This window comes from Paramisgurnus dabryanus, chromosome 18 (assembly GCF_030506205.2).
Source record: "Paramisgurnus dabryanus chromosome 18, PD_genome_1.1, whole genome shotgun sequence".
NCBI lineage: Eukaryota > Metazoa > Chordata > Actinopteri > Cypriniformes > Cobitidae > Paramisgurnus > Paramisgurnus dabryanus.
Genome location: NC_133354.1, coordinates 25,267,035 through 25,279,114, shown reverse-complemented (window position 1 = coordinate 25,279,114; position 12,080 = coordinate 25,267,035). Strand labels below are relative to the sequence as shown.

The window sequence follows — 12,080 nt, the reverse complement described above, 5'->3', positions numbered from 1 at the left end:
TGGCACGCATAGGATTATGGGAATTGTAGTTCCCGCGTCCCTCCACTCGCTGCACTTGGCCGGAAAAAAACTACACGTGTTGCTCGGAAGACCTAATGTTTTACCGAATCACGTGACCACGGTTGTACCGGCAAAATTTTATACCGCAATACCACGAAATTTATAATACCGTTACATCCCTACTGCCGCCCCAATATAAAAACATTGCTTGATCGCTATCATCCTCAAAGGGAATAAAAAAAGAATTTGTTTACTTAAAGCATATTATATATACCATACATACAGCAAGCTGCCTCTGTGCCTGGCCAGTTTCAGGTTTGTACCCAACAACCTTTGCTCAAAAGTTTTTAGACAACACGTCATTTGGGTATGCCACAAGGAAAATAGGTCAATTAGCATGGAAACAGAGCCTCTATTAAATGAACAAATCATGTAATGGAAAAAATAACTCAGTCTATACAGTACCTCTATGTTTTTTAAAACTTTAAATCTCCTGAATCCAAGAAAAACAGTATGCCTTAATTTAAACGGCCAAAACAACTAAATGACTATACAGGATGAATGTAAAGTATTGTGGGGTAAGCCAGTTTACTTCCTTTTTGTACAGTCTACTTTAGAAAGATTAACGGGTGGGGAAAAGTGAAATATAAATAACATTCCTTGATCGCTATCATCCTCAAAGGGAATAAGAAATTTGTTAACTTATACGTATATAGCATATATATATATATATATACCATACATACAGCAAGCTGCTTCTGTGCCTGGCCATTTTCAGGTTTGTACCCAACAACATTTGCTCAAAAGTTTAAACAACACGTCATTTGGGTATGCAACAATGACAATAGGTCAGTTAGCATGGATACAAAGCCTCTATTAAATAAACAATTCATGTAATGGGAAAAAAAAATAACACATTCTATGTGTATTTGATACATTTAATTTAATTCATTTTATCCCACACTAAAAGTAGGTCAGTTAATAAAGTAAAGCTTAATCCCTAATGCTCCATAATGTGTGTAATTTCAGGCTTTTCATTAAGACTTGGTCTGCTTTGCATATGCAGAAAAAAAAGAGATGGTACTTTCAAAACACTTATTTAGCGACGAGTCTTCAACGTTTTTTTATTGCAACTTAATATTTCCCAGAAGTGTATGATAGAGACACAGCTCTATCTTTAGCGCAGTGTAAGAGATAGGAACCAGACATGTTGGCAGGTCAAAATGGTTAACTGGTAGAAGATGGGAATTTACAGTCTGTTTCAAAAATAACTGTTTTCTCTTAAATGAATCGTTTCAGTTGGTAAGGTCTATAGCAGGGTCAGTTGAGCCAGTTGTATTATCAAACATAGACCAAAAATCTGTAAAATTCTAATGAAATCCTTTAGAGAAAGAATTAGGCATTAACAAAAATAAAAGTCCTACACTGTAAAAAAAAAATTGAATGCAGTTTCGATCAATTGGAAAAAATTCAAAAGTCAAAATAATTTAATCTAAGCAAGTTCTCACTTATCTAGTTCATTATGTAAGGTCTTTATTCACCACTGATAATATAGTTATGTATATTATATTGCATTTCTGTCAAGAAAAGTTATACAATAAAACTTTAAAGTGCAACATAGATTTTTTACAATGTAAAGATATTTACAGTATTAAAAAAACGTGAATTGAATATTGTGCACATATATAATAATACATAATAGAATATATAACAATAACAGTAAAAATAATAAACAAAGCCAATACATAATAATTTGGTTTAAGGAGCTTGGTTTTACTTTTCTATTTATACATACAAAAAAGGCAAAGCATTTCCCGCATGCCTTATCTCTTTAACCGCTTTCCAAACAAACTATTTTTTTAGCTCAGCCTTGTCGTCCACATTGCATAGCAAGCGAGTGGCAGTATCAGTAACCCTGATATACTACAAAGATATCTGATATAAGACCAAGGCATGGTTTCACAGACAAGGCTTAAGGCCAGGAATATATGACTTAGTAAAATAAAGATGTATAAGCATGTTTTATAAACATGCCTTTGAAAAAGATGTTACTGGTGTGTATCATGAGACAAATTAATGGCACTGTAATATTTTAAGATTTCTACGTACAAGTTATTTTCATTTGAGATAGCTCAAACATGTGTTTTAGTCTTGATTATCGAAACTGCCGTAAAAATCAAGGACATTGCTGATGGCTGCAGCAGGCGTAGTGATATTACACACTGCCCGAAAATAGTCCCCTTAGTTACTTTCAATAGCAGGGGACTATTTTCGGGCACTGCGTAATATCACTACGCCTGGTGCTGCCATGTTACATCAACAAACTCCTTGATTATTACGCCAGAATGAGAGTATAGTTCATAGCCATATCAGCCTAGAAGATCGCAACTTTTAATTTTCTGTTGGTCTTAGTACACGATGTAACTACAGAAGAGTCAAGTTTTAAATAGGAAAAATATCGAAACTCCTTGGTTAGTTTTTGTGCGATGCTAATGGTCTAATCAGATTCAATGAATTATGCTAAGCTATGCTAAAAGTGTTAGTGCCAGACGCGGAGATCAGCTGAATGGATTCCAAAACTGTAAGAATCATATGCTTAACTCTAGGGGAGCTGGATATGAGCATATTTTCAGTGGAGTGTCCCTTTAAGACATCTGGAAAACCAGGGGCAAATTAAATTAAGCCAGGAATATGAATATACCATGATAGGTCTAAATTATATGGGTTAAACTTGTGTGTCACAAATGTAAAAATTGTTACACTATTTTAAATTGTTAAACCGTGAATGCTTTTCTCTTCAATGAGAATTTTATTTTGTCCGTGTCTAACCGTGACTCTCCCATCAGAACTACACAGACTGTGAATGTGTGGCATCAGGATCCCCTCGCTTTGCCACACCAGGAACATGTGGAAGCGGCTGCGCTAACCGTCTCATTCCTTTCATGATCTTCTCATCCATCACATGCTTTGTGGCTTCTCTAGCTCACACTCCATCATTTATGATGATACTCAGGTAAAATTATAATTTTAGTAGTTTAGTATGTCATTTAGTATTTTACTTTTTATGTTTGTTTAGTAAAACATATATTCAAAGGTTTGTTTATTTAAGAGGGCTGAGAATATTTACCTGTATGATTGTGAAAAGGTGGAGAAGTATGCTTATGTGGCATTATGTACAAAATGGCAAACACAATAAAAACTAATCATGTTCACGGTAGGTTTGACACATGCATTACGGTTGTGTTGAAAACCCAGAATGACGTTTCTGAACAGGTTGAGACTTGTTAAAGTTTATACACTTGCATAGTTGTTGTTACCTAAGGCGTAGTAGTTGTAGGTTTTTTAAAACATTATTAGAAGATTTTGCTTCAAAACAAGCATGTTAACATGTTTTTATCTTTAGGGCAAAAACATACCACAAATCCAAATTATATACAGTATTTATTTGTGACCCTAACTGTGAAAACCCAGCTAAAGTCTTTTGTGCTTGACTGTTTCCTATAAAAAAACATCTTAAATAACATTATGTGGAAATACAACCTTGATATATTTAATATTGACTGAGTAAGATCATGTCAAATATTGAAATTAATATGAAATCAACATTTGATTCAAATCTCATGGTACTGTAAGATTCGAAGACTTCAACCTGGATTTTACAGACATAGTTCTTCTATTAAACTGATTTGAACAGATACCTTTAAAAAATAAAAAATTAAAAAGGGTTTAATCGTTACACTGACTAATGTGTTCTGCCATTTTTTGTTTTCTCGGAAAATACTGTGACAAATGATAACAACCTTTAACCAACCTGTGTGAAAGTATCATATTGACTTGCCTGTACAGGTCTTGATAGCATGTCATGAAAATCTGTTATGAGGTTAATAGCAGACTGATGGCTTCAAAGTGCCTGTACTTTCTGAAAAAGCCTAAGGAGATGCTTGTTTTGTACACAGTGCTAATGTATCCATAAACAAAATTCCTCATTGTTTTATGCATGAAATCTCATGTGTTTGACTAAACTGTTTTTGGTTTGTCTTCAGGACTGTGACTCCACAGGACAAGTCCTTTGCATTGGGAATTCAGTTCATGCTGTTTAGAGTGCTTGGTAAGTAAAATAAATGCAGAACAGACATGTTTGATTGATTAAACAAATGCCAAACCCTGCTATGAGCACAATGGGTACTCTAAATCAGTGGTTCCCAAACTTTTTCAGCGTGCGGCCCCCCTTGTGTACAGTGCATTCCTTTGCGGCCCCCCAAAGAAAATTTGTGACAAAAAACAGTTCTAAAACTCAACATTTTAATAAAAAAAAAAAAATTAAATTATACAAAAAAGTAGTGCTTTTGGTTAGTAGCCTTATTTTTTTTAGGTTTAATTACACAGAATTCATGATAAATTAATGTATTTCATAAAATGTCATAAAACTGGGGCCCCCCTGGCACCATCTCGCGGCCCCCCTGAGGGCCCCGGCCCCCAGTTTGAAAACCACTGCTCTAAATAATAGCAAGACCATTAAAGTAACACTTAATAAGTGTTATAAGTTGGATAATGTTGAACCCAATCTGTTGGCTTGTAATGTAAACTACCCAAAATGACCCAATTGTTGGGTCAAATGTGAACATTTCTGGATTCATGTAACCAAATGGCTTTATTGACGCAATGCTAGGTTAAAAATGACCCAGCATTTTTTAAAGTGCAAGTAAATTGCTACATCAAGACACTGAGAACATTGCACATCTTACAACATGCAGCTGTTATTTTCTTAAACACTCTGAGGTCCTTGAGAAGTTTTGTTACTGACATTTGTGCTATTTTCAGATGCTTAAAACATAATAATGGCAAGTCTCATAGCACTGTGTTCAATACAAACTGGGCTACAATATTATATAAGCAATGCATGTACATTTTTGAGAGAAAAATGTTCATGCGTGGTTTTTGAAAAAGGAAACTGTTTAAGTCACTGATATAAGCCCACTAAACATGTTTTCACAAGACTTTTCAAAACAGAATCTAGTAGTCTAGATGTTTTTTTTTAATGATGTGACTCATTCACATAAAACAATATATTATGATTAAGAATACCTAAGACACTTTTTGCTGAGAAAGGTCATATGCAAGGAGGTGTGAAAGCTCCTGAATAATTTGTGATTCACACCTGAGGAGACAAAGACTTGCAAAATGAGCCTTTCAGTCAGGATTGTGAGAAGAAACAACTTTTGTCTGTAATAAAACCATGGTTTCTATAAGGTATACTTGTGAAAATTTTTTAATAAATAAATATACAGTATATACACATTATTAAAATATTTTGTTATAATTTCACAAGTATACCTTATGCAAACCTAGCCTGGGTTTCCCCATGCTGCCTTGCGCGCAAATATATTCATGCTGCAAGTCTAGCATGGAAACTCTGGCCCTTTTTTGCCCCTGAAATAGGAAACCAATCACAGAACAGGGAGGGGGCAGAAAGACGATGACGACGTCTATGCGACACAAGTTTTGTTATTTGTTATAACACAGCAACAGACGTGAAGTTACTTTTCAATGCAACCTTAGATAGTGTTCGAAGTAGTTTTGAACACAAGTTTATTTTAAAAAGAGCAACTTTTGGCGTTAAACAATTTCATATCCAACAAGGATGTTTGGATATAGGAAGACATGATAGCCACAGAGTTTTATAGGACCAACCTGCATCGTCGTAGACGAAGTACAATCAACTTATAAATGGTCAGTGGTATTTATTAATATCATATTGTCATTATGCGTGTACTGTGGTTGTCATAGTGCCACTAAATTTTGTTGCTTTTCAATACAATATACAGCTACTGGTTTAGTTGCATAGCTTTCAGCTGTCTGCACACGGACCGATAAAAGTCGTTTACGTTTGAATTGATGTCGCTCTATACGTCATCTGATATAATTGAAATGATTGGCTATGAGCTACGTACAGACGCATCTGATAGACATTCGTAGCGCCCGATAAACGGCTCTGGGCATTCGTAAACCACGCTTCAAAAACGAGAAAATTAGCATATGGTTCCCAGACCACCTCTCTGGTCTGAGACTGGTTTGGTGTTAGCCAGGCTAAAACAGGGCTCAAAATTAACTTTTTTATTTGGTAGCACTGGTGCTCCCAACTTTAAAGAGTTAGGAGCACCAGCTAAAATTTAGGCGCACTCATACAAAAATTATGAAGCACCACAACTACAATGTATAAGTTAATAGTTTATTTTAATAAAAATTAAACACCACAACTGGGCTTTACACATCCTATGGCCAAGATTTGAAATTTGGTCTTTTTTGCTGCATAGATTACTAAAATAATACCCAAATGCTGTTTAAATAATATAGCAGCAATAATAATTTAACAATTACAGGAAACACAAATATGATTACAATAGAAAATCTTGCAAACACGTAAAACACTGATTGATGGTGTTATTACAAAAGTGACCCTAATATAGAAGGCTAATATATATTGGTATTGATAACTGCATTACCAAGATGATATTACTACTAAATAGGCAATGGTTTTAAAAACATACCATCAGCATTGTCGTGTTCCACCTTAACATAGAATACAAGGATGTCTGTCGGATGTCCCTCAAGCAGGATGCACACATACATCATCGAACACTATTTGATAGACAGGTCGGTGTCTCCATCAATAATGAACACATTTGTCACGACAATTCTTGTGTTTTTGGCACTTTCGCCATGTTTAAGCAAGGTCTCGCGCTTAAAATGTGTGGATTCTGCCACCAACGCCGTTTTACCTGCAACCTCCGTTTCACAGGATTTACAGTAAACACAGTAACATCGAGCCATTTTCATAGAGGAGCCACTGGTAATCTTTAAGCCTCTCTCCGAAAGGTTTAACGCTAAGCCTTATTTTGGTGAAGTTGCATTTAAATCCGGACCGTCGTTATGAATTAATACAGTAGTAACACTGGCTGTAGTCGCCTCGTTCTCTCATGCTCGCGGTTCGGTTTTTCACATTTTCGCGCTTTGCGTACCAACGTAGCACGGCAACAAGGAATGATTGACATTCATATTAGCCAATCTGCGCTCTTCTTTAAACGCAAGAACTTAAAGGTGAAATTTGATTGGTTATGTAATGTTGGAGAGAAAGCTGAACCTGGAACAGCACACAGCATACATAATCTAAATCAAGTCACACCACAACAAAATAGGCAGTCGCACAAATGCTCCCAAATATATTTTAAGGTCGCACAGATCAAATTTTGGTCGCATATGCGACCAAAACAGTCGCAATTTCGAGCCCTGCTAAAAGAAAACATGGTTTTATTACAGAAAAAGTGCAACCATGTTTTTGGCTAAATGCAAGTTGTCTTACAATATGTTTATAAAAAAAAACCTGGTTTCTGTAATAAGACAAAATGGTACATCTGTGTTTACTGTGGTTTGAGAGATTATGCGAATAAATAAGATTTAAGATGTCCTGTTTGCAATTGCGTCATTTACAGTAAGAATACAATAAAGCGTGTCAAAATAGATGCCTCATGTGTTTGTTTGGCCATCGGGTATACAGTTTGACAGAAACACAAAGAAATCACTCTCATCTTGAGAGAACTTTCAGTGACACACATATGCAAGTAAATAAGGATTTAGATGCCCAGTATGCTGCACTCGGATAAAACAACTCAACAGCAATGAATGCAGAGAGTGGATCAGGGATTGAGTGCACAATGCATATGGATTGTCTCAGCTTTTTTACAAAGTAATCTAAGTCTCTTTGTGCGCTGATTATAAAATAAGGAGGTTGCGTCGTGGGCGTTAATTTCCCAGTAAGTTAATTTCAACTTGTACTTTTTGTACCAATATGTGCCTTTGAGGTACTAATACCCTTTAGATAGAAATGTGTACTTTTTTGAAAGGGTGCCACCCAAGTGACAACTTTATACATACACTACTGTTCAATGTTTAAAGGTATAGCGGAAGAATTTCCAGAATTTTTGAAAAGAACTGCCCCTCCACTTTAACTCTTTCACCGCCATTGACGAGATATCTCGTCAATTAAGAGAAAACGCTTCCCCGCCAATGACGAGATTTTCAGTCTTTCCGCAATACCGCTATTATCCACCAGGCGCAACTTTTTAAACCCGGAAGTATTGCCCTATGGCAAGCGGCTGCATGTCCGTGTCTGTTTTAAAGATCGCTCTGAATGGGATCTCTATGAAAATGGAATTATCTCTGCGTTTTGCTCAAAATATGGTGTTTTTGCAGAAACCTACCCATATTCAAAAGCTGATTACAAAAGAACCACTGAAGGTAGGATGAAAGGTTTTTTTTGTTTGAAAGCAGAGGGTCTGTTCTTTCATTTGGTATATTGTATGTTTATATATTTAAAGAAGAACATTTTCTGGAAGGCATTAAACTTTGGTGAAAATCATAAAAAACGCTGGCGCTGGCTGGCAAATTTAAAAAAAAACGCTGGTGGTGAAAGAGTTAAAAAAATAAAAATGCACATGCGCAACACTCCAGAGAGGAAATGCCTATTAAATGTGTGCACGAGAGAGAGCATGCATGAGCCTAGTTCTTCTCTTCGCTCTGTTGCTGTTGGCATGTTATCCGTGTCTGCACCGTTCTTGACTTGTGCCAGTGGTTACATCAACTTTTACTAGCAGTGATTTCAGATAGATTTCTCCAAATAGCATGCCAAACTTTATTTGTCGAGTAGAAACTTCTCGTGGGAAGCCCAACCTGTGCTTTTAGCGCACGCCAGCGTGTGAAATAGTCGCCCAAAAACTGAAACCATAGACCACCACACATATACACTTGAAAGTGCGCATGATCAGAAAGCGAACCTAGGGACGAACACGTACGACGGCCTTATATCAACACATCACCAGAATGATTGACAACTGGGATGACCAATAGTCTTGATGATCTTCCGCTATTAAAAAGTGAAAGTTGGATCTACTTAAAAAATTACTTCAATTGGTAACACTTGAAACATTTAAGTTTTTGCAACATAAATGTTCTCCCTTAAAATGAAAAATTGAAGGTGAAAAAATAACATCAATTGGTAACACATAAAAAATGTAAGATTTTTAAACTTAATCTTTTTACTTTCAGAAAATTTAAGTTGATTTTTTTTTAAATGATTCCAACTTACTGTTTGCATTAAGATGATCATTATAATGTTCATTCTTTATTAAAAAGAAGATACAGGAAACATGCCTAGTACATTTTGGCAAATTTAAAGCAGAGGATAACTTTTTGAAAGCGCTAACATTTTAGGCACAAAAATGAATTTAATATTGATTTTTCTTTTATTCTAAAAAAATGTAAAACAGCATAAAGATTGAGTAAGTGATCCCAACATTTTAAATGGCATGATACTTATTTTTTTTTAAAGTCTATAGAAGTTTTAGTCTATAAATGTTAAAACCGTTTTGACAAACATTTTCACGGGGCCTGTTCAGGTCTGTCCTGTTCAGTTGAGCGTTACTTGGCTTTGTTTGAGTTGTTTGCTCTAAAAACAACATGATTTACAACTATTGTGAAAGTTGTAAAGGTGATAACCTCACAATTTCGTAATACCATTTAATAACATTGTATGCTTCACACATAACACATAATAGGACAAGGTGTGTTGGGATGATACAGAATTTTGATTGTAATACTAATGATATCTGATGGGTCTGTGATGTGATAAGCATGTTTTTATAAATACAATGTCGTGGGAAAAGTACATTCGCTGATTAAGTATGGAAATGATTTATACTTTGGTGCATTACATAATCTACATTTTACATAAGTATTGATATAATATATTTTACAAATGTGTGTATTTCATTACAGCCTTCCTCCCAGCACCTGTGCTGTATGGACGTGCCATCGATAGCACCTGCATTCTGTGGGGAAAGAAATGTGGCCATACAACATCATGTAGCTATTACAATTTAGACCTTTTCAGAAACAGGTATACTTTCATTTATTCATTTGACAGATACTTTTTTATCCAACAAAACATTTAAGCATTTAACATTTGTTTTGTATTTTAGATTCCTGGGACTCCAGATTTTCTTTTTGTTTGGTGGCTTCATCTGTTTCCTTCTGTCTTTTCTGGTGCTTCGAAGGATAAATACACCGCTTACCAACCAAATAAATGACGAGAGCAAAGATGAAAGTTCCTTAGATATAAAAGATGCAAAACAACCGTTGACCACTTCAGATGGAGACTGCAAAATGCCAAAATGTGTTTAAACGGCAGTAAACAGAAGGAAGAAAAACTCCATTTAAGGACTGAAAGGAGTGAAGCAATAACTGACATTGAGATCTGGAGATCTTTCATGTTTCCTTGGTAATCTGGCTGTACCTTATGCAGCTCTTCATGCTAAAACAGGCCAAGTTAAAGACACAGGATGAATCCCAGCCTATTCATTTCTGTTTACAAACGTTTTCAATGAAAAAGTTTTTTTTTCAATGAAACATAATAATGCAGGGAACCATATTCCTCTGCCAAAAAACATGTTAATGTGTTTGTAAAACACGTCTTTACACACTGGTTATCAGTGAGAACAAGGTATTGGGACTGTGAGACTAAATATGCTTTTATACGCTTACAATGTGAAAATGGTGTTGTTTGAACTTACTGTTAAGTTTAGACAAGGAGCCGTGTACATAGAGAGGTGAATGACTATGAATTATCGTTTCGGATCCCTTTTATTATTTACATACAGTATGTTATGCTTTCATGACAAAGCTGTTTGGTAACTTTTATATTGTTTTATTATGGTCTATATGCACACTAATAGAGGCATTCTTTTGTTTCAGTATATTTATCTCTTTATATATCTCTTTAAAGGTTTCAGTGTAAGCAACATGTATTCACACAGTAATAGTATAATTCTGAATATATGAAAAGTTCAGATTCACTGTGGTAAACTTTACAGATTGCAAGTCACATGATTATATGTGCAATATATTTAAATCTTTACATTTAAATAGAGTGGGGTGGTTTTCTGGACAGGGCCTAAAAAAATGCATGTTTGGCTCAATTAAAAATCACCTTGCAGTTACATATCTTAATATATCAGTGCCATTTCTTTTTTTTTTTTGTCTCAAAATGCACAACAGTGAAGTTTTTTTCTGGGGTATTTTTGTAAAAACTACTTTAATGTCCTAATATAACTAGTCCTGGATTAATCTGTCTGGGAAACTGCCCCAATGTGTGGGTTGTGGAGGCTTTAACCTGCTGAATTAAAATAAAAATTTCAGATTTCATAAGTGACATATTTTGTTTTGTACAGTAAGTCTCGTGTACAATATTAAAAAAATCATTAACATGACAAATGTGACATCTAATGATGATCAAATGTAGCAATTAATCAAATGAAAAGTGAGCAAAGTATTACATTTCTTATTGCATATGGTAATGGCTTGTTTTAAATAAAAATATTGTTTAACATCTGTGCATTTTCTACTATAGAGTATGTGCATGGGCAGACATGAAAAGTGTGTGTGTTAGAGGAAATGAAGCGACTCAAATGCTGAGTTAAGCCTCTTTGGATGTTCTCGCAGTGTCAAGTTTCACTTGAATGTCGTTTAAACTCATTAACATCAACTTCATACTAACCTAGATATGTAGCTCTAGCGTGGACCACCAGTAAGGGTAAATTTTTTGAAACGTAGATTTGTACATAATCTAAATGTTGAATAAATAAGTGTTAGTATAGGACAATATTTGACTGAGATGCTGCTATTTGACAATCTGAGGGTGCAAAAAATCTAAATACTGAGAAAATCGCCTTTTAAGTTTTATGTTAAAAAGTCCTAAGCAACACATGATGAATACATTTTTGATATACAGTAGGTCTATAAGTTAAAATATCTTAATGGATCATGATCTTAATATCCTAATTAAGAAAGAAAAACTAATTTTGACCGACACGATGTATTGCATTTTTCTTATGGTCATTAAAGGGGACATATCATGAAAATTTGACTTTTTCCATGTTTAAGTGCTATAATTGGGTCCCCGGTGCTTCTGTCAACCTAGAAAATGTCAAAAAGATCAATCCAGTAACTTAGCTTTGGTAAACCATTCT

The 12,080-nt window shown here is 35.0% G+C and overlaps 1 protein-coding gene across 1 annotated transcript in view; it reads left to right on the top strand.

The window, feature by feature from the left end:
* slco2b1 (solute carrier organic anion transporter family, member 2B1) overlaps nt 1-11,442 on the top strand; it is a 41,331-nt gene extending 29,889 nt beyond the window's left edge. Inside the window, exons 12-15 of the mRNA XM_065287469.2 lie at nt 2,847-3,013; nt 4,044-4,108; nt 9,832-9,952; nt 10,035-11,442. Coding sequence (XP_065143541.1) covers nt 2,847-3,013; nt 4,044-4,108; nt 9,832-9,952; nt 10,035-10,236 — 555 coding nt within the window. The 3' untranslated portion in view covers nt 10,237-11,442. The remainder of the gene's footprint in view (nt 1-2,846; nt 3,014-4,043; nt 4,109-9,831; nt 9,953-10,034) is intronic.
* Nucleotides 11,443-12,080: the final 638 nt, after the last annotated feature.